General features: G+C 37.7%; 1 protein-coding gene across 1 annotated transcript in view; it reads right to left on the bottom strand.

The window, feature by feature from the left end:
• Positions 1-7,427, bottom strand: part of LOC128638584 (sacsin) — a 55,047-nt gene that overhangs the window by 19,882 nt on the left and 27,738 nt on the right. The window contains exons 6-7 of the mRNA XM_053690631.1: positions 5,725-7,135; positions 1,049-1,137 (exon numbers count right to left, since the gene is read on the bottom strand). Coding sequence (XP_053546606.1) covers positions 1,049-1,137; positions 5,725-7,135 — 1,500 coding nt within the window. The remainder of the gene's footprint in view (positions 1-1,048; positions 1,138-5,724; positions 7,136-7,427) is intronic.

The following is a 7,427-nucleotide window of genomic DNA, read 5'->3' as shown; positions in this document are numbered from 1 at the left end:
GTTTTAGGCCTGTTTTCCCCTTAATATTTTTTTGGGTCAGTGTATACAATGTTGTTTTTTTATTTTTTTCATAACAATTCAAAAGAAAATGGGCAAGCAAAACACTTGGTGTTTGGTGGGTTGAATTACATGCATCTCATACCAAGGGAGAGGGAAAGAAGGGAGGTAAATAAAGGAGTGGAAGAAGGGAGCAAGGGAGGGAGTTGAGAGAAAGAAAAAAGAGGGAGGGAAAGAAGGGTGGCAGGGAAAGAAATAAGGGAGGGAGGGAGGAAGGAAGGGAAATAAGGGAGAGAGGAAGGGAGGGAAAGAAGAATACACTTTGAAACAATCACTGCCCTTCACATGCAACAACATTCAACTTTTTAAACTTTTTAAGTGTCCGTTTACTATTTACTCTGTGGGTTCAGTTTCTCACCAAGAACGCTTCCACTGCAAAAATACCGACCGTTTTAAATGAAGCAACGGTTTAAAGGAGCACTGCCTGTGAAGAGCGACCTTAATCAGCGCATGTGCCTTGTCTTCTCTGTAAAAGCCTGCACTTTATCGATCACTGTACTGTGTGCTGGCTTTTAGAAAGAGGATAGGGCAGATGTGCTGCCCCTTCCAAATCTGATGCCCTTGGCACCGGCCTTGTTGGCCTAGGCCATAATACGCCCCTGCACCAGCTGCAATGTAAGGAGAGCAGAGCTCACATCTGGTTACTCTATCAGACTATGCTATGTAAATGAGACACTGAAAACGCTCTGCTCGCTGTCCTTATGTAGCTGTTTACTGAGCTTATCAGAACATGCCACATTTACATAGTAGGTGGCGTCACATCGAAAGCAAAAGCACGCAAGCGCACTTTGCTCTCCTTACATTATAGCGTTTTATACAAGTATGTTTAAGTTGGGTTTTTTTTAAAAAGACTTTAGTGTCCCTTTAACTTCAGCTAAAATGTAAATTAAATAGGATAGTTCACAAGCATTTAAAAAGAAACAACTAAAAACACACATGTGCCTTTTTTATTTTATTAATAATAATAATAATAATAATAAAAAATACTCACTGTTTAAAATAATACTTCTGAAGTGCACAAGTAGGTCACGGGGAAGATCTTTAGGCAAAAATCTCACTGCAAGTCCGGGCAACAAAATCCTAGTGAAAAAAAAAATAATATAGATGTAATAAAAACAGATTTTCTGTGTAAAGTTTTGTTCTAAAATTTATCTTTCAGCTTTATGATTATGTATTTAACTTTCAGCTTTATGATTATGTATTTAACTTTCAGCTTTGTAATTATGTAACATTTCTAATTGTGTTACTAAGAGGGAGGCTGACAAGCTAAATCACTTGGCTTTAAATTTCCAGAAAACTTTGTTTAAAAGTATATGAAACTCAGAAATGTTCTTTTGCAATTCAGACAGCGCATACATTTTTTAAAAAGTTTCCATTTTACTTATTTTGTCAAATTTGTTTCAAGTCGGTGTCTGGAGCACTACATGGTAGGAAATGATGAAATATGGCAGCATACATTGTGTACTTCATTAGACGATAGCCACTGAGCTTTAGTAAAAAATACCTAATCAGCCAATGTACATTAGTAGCAAATACACAATTTATACAGCCAATGAGCTTTAGAAAGAAATACCTATCAGCCAATGTACATTAGTAGTAAAACACAATTTATACAGCCAATGAGCTAAGTAAGAAATACCTATAAGCCAATGACCATTAGTAGCAAATACACAATTTTTACTATATTAGCTTTGAATTTTAAATTGAAAAGAAAAAATGTTCAGAAAAAAAATAATCAACATGTTGATAGTATACTGAGCTTTCATATGGAAGATTATACTTAGCACAATGTCCCTTTAAAGGGACAGTCAAATCCAAAAAAAACTTTCATGATTCAAATAGAGCATGTCATTTTAAACAACTTTTCAATTTACTTTAAAAAACATTTTTGCTTTGTTCTCTTGGTATTCTTAGTTGAAAGCTAAACCGAGGAGGTTCATATGCTAATTTCTTAGACCTTGATGTCCACCTCTAGTCTGGATGCATTTTGACAGTTTCACCACTAGAGGGCATTAGTTCATGTGTTTCATAGATAACATTGAGCTCACGCACGTGAAGTTACCTAGGAGTGAGCACTGACTGGCTAAAAAGGCAAGTCTGTCAAAAGAACTGATATAAGGGGGCAGTTTGCAGAGGCTTAGATACAAGGGGGCTGATTTATAATTTGTCGGACGGACATGATCGCTGAATGCCGACAGCATACGTAGTCAGCATTTAACATTGCACAAGCAGTTCTGGTGAGCTGCTTGTGCAATGCTGCCCCTTGCAGAGTTGCTAGCAGGGGGTGTCAATCAACCCGATCGTATTTGATTGGGCTGATTGCTGTCCGCCGCCTCTGACGAGTTAAGGAGCAGCGGTCTTAAGACCACTGCTTCTTAACTCCTGTTTCTGGCGAGCCTAACAGCAGCATTAGGGGCCATTCGGCCCTTAATAAATTGGCCCCAGATTAATCACAGAGGTAAAACAGGTATTACTATAACTGTGTTGGCTATGCAAAACTAGGGAATGGGTAATAAAGGGATTATCTATCTTTTTAAACAACAAAAATTCTGATGTTGACTGTCCCTTTAAGCATTCATTTTGTGATTATAAAAAATGATATATTTCTTTAAGGTATGTGGGATGGATCTCAGATTGTCCACCCCCTGTTTGGAGGATTGCTCATGATGCAGAAAATAAAGTACTGTACCAACTGAGAGAAACCAAGAAGAACTGTGGATCCTCTCAAAGTATAAATGTAATTTTCTAAGGGCAGGACAATACACATGTTTATACAGTACAGACCAGTGGGAAAAGTAGCAATTCAACCTCTCAATTCACTAAAAACTAATGAGAATTTTTCCAAATATGTATAATACCTAAATTTTGGCACAGCAACAATACTGAATTTAGTAGACACATTGGCATTCCCACTTAAAGGGACAGTAAAGTCAAAATAATACTTTCATGATTCAGATAGGGCATGTAATTTTTAACAACTTTCCAATTTACTTTTAGCATCAAATTTGCTTTGTTCTCTTGGTATTCTTTGTTGAAAGCTAAACCTAGGTAGGCTCATATGCTAATTTAGAAGCCCTTGAAGGCCGCCTCTAATCTCAGTGCATTTTGACTGTTTTTGACAGCTAGAGGATGTTAGTTCATGTGTGTCATATAGATAACATTGTGCTCATGCCCATGTAGTTACCTAGGAGTCAGCACTGATTGGCTAAAATGCATGTCTGTCAAAAGAACTGAAATAAGGGGGCAGTCAGAGGTAAAAAGTATATTAATATAACCGTGTTGGTTATGCAAAAGTGGGGAATGGGTAATAAGAGATAATTTATCTTTTTAAACAATAACAATTCTGGAGTAGCCTGTCCCTTTAACACAGTTAACTTAATTAACCATTCATGTTTGGATGGGTGGTCTCAGTGTTTAAAATGTACAGACCAAAAGGCTCGTTTTAAAAATGATATTAAACACCCGGTAATTACAAGACACTTGTCTTGTGTTGCTACAGAACATATTAGTTAAATCTTAAAAGGATAGAAAGGTCAAAGCTGAAATGTGCATGGGTGCATTTTAATTTTAAATAGAAGCATTTTTGCTTGCAAAATGTATTACTGTTTTTCAGCGGCATACACACATGCTGTGAGGGCCCATTCACCAATATTCATAGTGGTGTGTATTGTGTCTGAAGACTATTTGTGTCGTATAAGCCACTGCTGTTAGAGCCAATTAGGGACAGATATGTAGCAGAGTTAGCAGGGTGCATTTCAAGTTCTCATAATTAGGAATTGCTCAATTTTCAAGGCTAATTTACATGAAAAGGGGAAAAATAATGATTATATTGCAAAGTGGTTCCATTATGCATAACTAAACATTTTATCATTTTTTAGAAAAAACATAAGGTGTTTACTATTGCTTTAAAAGGATATTAAACTCATCTTGCTTTGTGTAAAATTGTCCCACAATCCCTAGATATGCCAATAGGCAAATTCTGTAACCTACAAATGCTGCATATCTAACAGCAGATTTAGGCCATTTGCAGGTCAGAGATTTAGGTTTTTGGTCTCTAGGAAGCGTGGGACAAAACACAACTTTTACACAAAAGCCATAGGTGTTTAAAGTAATACTAAATCCTTGCGTTTGTGAAATGCTAGTATTTACCAGTGCAGCAAATAAAGGGGACTTTCAGTCATGAAGAATAAAATACTTCATGCTGAAAGCTCCTTTATTTGTCTGCAGTGTTCACTTTGCTGAGCGCCTCAGGCTGCCCGAAGCAGAACGCTATTTTTTCAATGAGGTGGCGTTTACACCTCTTAGCCAATAGCTGTGTGCCCCAGCTGGCATTATGCCGGATAGCTAGCACGCTATTGGCTAAGATGACCTCAGTGATAAAATATAATTCTGCTCAGCGCAGCGAATGCTACAGACAAATAAAGGAACTTTCTGCATGAAGTATATACACTTCATGACTGAAAGTCCCCTTTATTTGCTGCACTGGTAAATCCTAGCGTTTCACAAATGTAATGCAATCTTGTACCAGAATCAATCCGGCTCCGAAAAGAGCCTAATAAAGGATCCGAAAGCACAAGCCTATTAGCTATGTATTTCAGGGGTAAAAACAGAGGAGAGTATCAGTGCAATTATGATTTAAAGAAGGGATGAGAAACTAGTGGCCCATGGACCACATGTGGCCCTATGTACTCGTTTTTTGTTTTTTTGGTCCGGTGGAAAAAAAGAACACAGAAAGTATGTCATAATTTAGTTCTGCATTTTCCTGGGGCCACAAAAACTGTGTGCATTGAGGACTTCCGGTGGGTGGGCGCACAACTCAAAGCAGGTCTCAGGAGGGGAGAGGAGCAGGCATAAGGAATCCTGCAACCTTACCTTTAAGGGACACTAAACCCACATTTTTTCTTTCATGATTCAGATAGAGCATGCAATTTTAAGCAAATTTCTAATTTATTCATATCATCAATTTTTCTTTGTTCTCTTGCTATCGTTATTTAAAAAGCAGCAATGTAAAGCTTAGGAGCCGACCCATTTTAGGTTCAATAACCTGGATAGCGCTTGTATATTGGTGGCTACATTTAGCCACCAATTAGCAAGTGTAACCCAGGTTCTGAGCCATGCTCTATCTGAATCATTAAAGAAACAAATTGTGTTTAGTATCCCTTTAAGGCTTCTAGAATATTGATCTGCAGCGCCATGTGTTAGGAAGTTGGTCATTACTGCTGTACAGAGTTTCATTTGTGCACTAGTATATGCCTTTGTGCCTTGATCCATTGTAATTCCTCCATTTAAAAACATAAAACCAAATTCAGAAAGCACATATGATTTTAAACATTCCAATTTACTTCCATGATCTAATTTGTTTTGTTCTCTTGGTATCCTTTGTTGATAAAGATACGTAGGTAGGCTCAGGAGCTGCTGATTGGTAGCTGCATATGTGCCTCATATTATTGGCTCACCCAATGCTTCAGCTAGCTCCCAATAGTGCATTGCTGCTTCTTCCACAAAGAATATAAAAAAATGAATCAAATTAGATTATAGAAGTACAATGGAAAGTTTTTTTTTAAATTGCATTCTCTATATGAATCATAAAATAAAAATGTGAGGTTTCGTGTCCCTTTAATATTTAATACAGTAAATATAAGCAGGAGCTGAATTACACAGATTTACCTGGGATATTCTTGGCTGTCAAGGTAAACCATGTCATCATCATTGTTCTGAAAGCTTGTGAATGTCCCATCAGATAAAGGCAGAAGCTGAATATTCAGCAGGTCACTGTATTGTTTGTCACTCAGTATATATGAGAGGAGCAGCATTTTCTTTTCATTTGCAAAAGTCCTCCAGTCTCTGGTTCGTAAGATATTTCGAATAAAAGAAGGGGACACTTTATTCAGTTTTAAAGTGTTGTTCTCTGCCAAAAGAATAGACCTTTTGATGTGTTCTGGAATTTTAACTAAAGGCTGTTTCACCAGCAAAAGTAATTGCTCTAAACAATCTAGAAGGGCTTCATCTGTATCGGTGAATGGGAAAAAAACGGCTTCATATGCAGTTATCCAATCAGAATTGTCAGCAGTCTGCAGTATCTTCTCTTTAAGTAATATTTGGGCCATCTTCTTAGTAAGGTTATGCCACCTGGCCTTGTGCATAGTTCTTTCTGGGTCTGGCCAAATGCCGTATGCCACCTCAGTTGTTATCTGTGATGTCTTAACAAGAGATACAGTTTCCTTGACTGCACATTTATATACTAAAGGTAACAGTTTCTCCACCAGAATTTGATTCCATTTAGCAGCTTCATCGTGCTGTTGGTCAACCTCCAGCCACTTCATGCTTCTCCGGTCATCTGTTAGATCAAAACTTCCATTAATGAGGATGGGTAGTCCTGTTTTGTTGTCTTCCTTGTCAGGAAGCGGTAGAAAACAACTCAGGCGGCCACTAGCGAGGGCAGAGCCACTTTTAGTTAATGGATATGCCAGATCAAGCGAAGCTTTGTTACACAATTTCGTACTCAGTTCCACAAGATCTGGAAACATATTCCCATGTATTAAACTGGTTACCACCAGCCATTTGCAGTCTTCTTCTTCTCTGTCGCAACCTTTTAGAGAAGTGACTTTCAAACATGTACCTATAACATCATCAGAGGTCTCCAGTTTATTTAGAACTTCAGTAGATACACTGACTGTAAGAAGATCCCTTAGGCTCCCATCTGTATCAATTCTCTTCATAGATACAGTTCTGACATGGCGAAGAAAAAGAAGGCTAAGGCTTGCATCACTAATGAAGGAGTCAAACAGCTCTTGAATTCGTTCTGTGTTGTACAGATTATCCGAAATTTCAGATGCTGTAAATCTAAGAGGGAAACGAAATAGGGTTCCTTCAAAATAACCATTATTAAGTATTTCATTCCAAGACCCTTTACCAATGTCCTCTAATACTTTCTGAAAAGGATGAAATTGATCCGCCAACTCCTCGTCGATGCACTGCTTATGTTTCTCTAGGCTCCACCAGCGGCCTCCTCTATGGAATATAGTTTCCTGTGGATCTAAGATTCCAATGTTCTTTCCACTAAAGATAGCTGGATAGTCTGTGAAATGTGTAATTGTAAATAAAATCAGATCGTTGCACAACACTTGCACACAAAAAGTAACCAAAGTTAGAAATCTTATTACAGATTTATGGAACAATAAACTCATAGAATATATCTGCAGTTAAAGGGACACTAAACCCAAATGTTTTCTTTCCTGGTTCAGCTAGAGCATGCAATTTTAAGTAACTTTCTCATTTACTCCCATTATCATTTTTTGTTGTTCTCTTATTATTTAAAAAGCAGGAATGTAAAGCTTAGGAGCAGGCCCATTTTAGGGTCAGCACCCTGG

Source organism: Bombina bombina, chromosome 8, assembly GCF_027579735.1.
Source record: "Bombina bombina isolate aBomBom1 chromosome 8, aBomBom1.pri, whole genome shotgun sequence".
In the NCBI taxonomy this organism is placed as follows: domain Eukaryota; kingdom Metazoa; phylum Chordata; class Amphibia; order Anura; family Bombinatoridae; genus Bombina; species Bombina bombina.
Note: the sequence above shows the minus strand (reverse complement) of the source record. Positions and strands in the feature narration are given on the sequence as shown.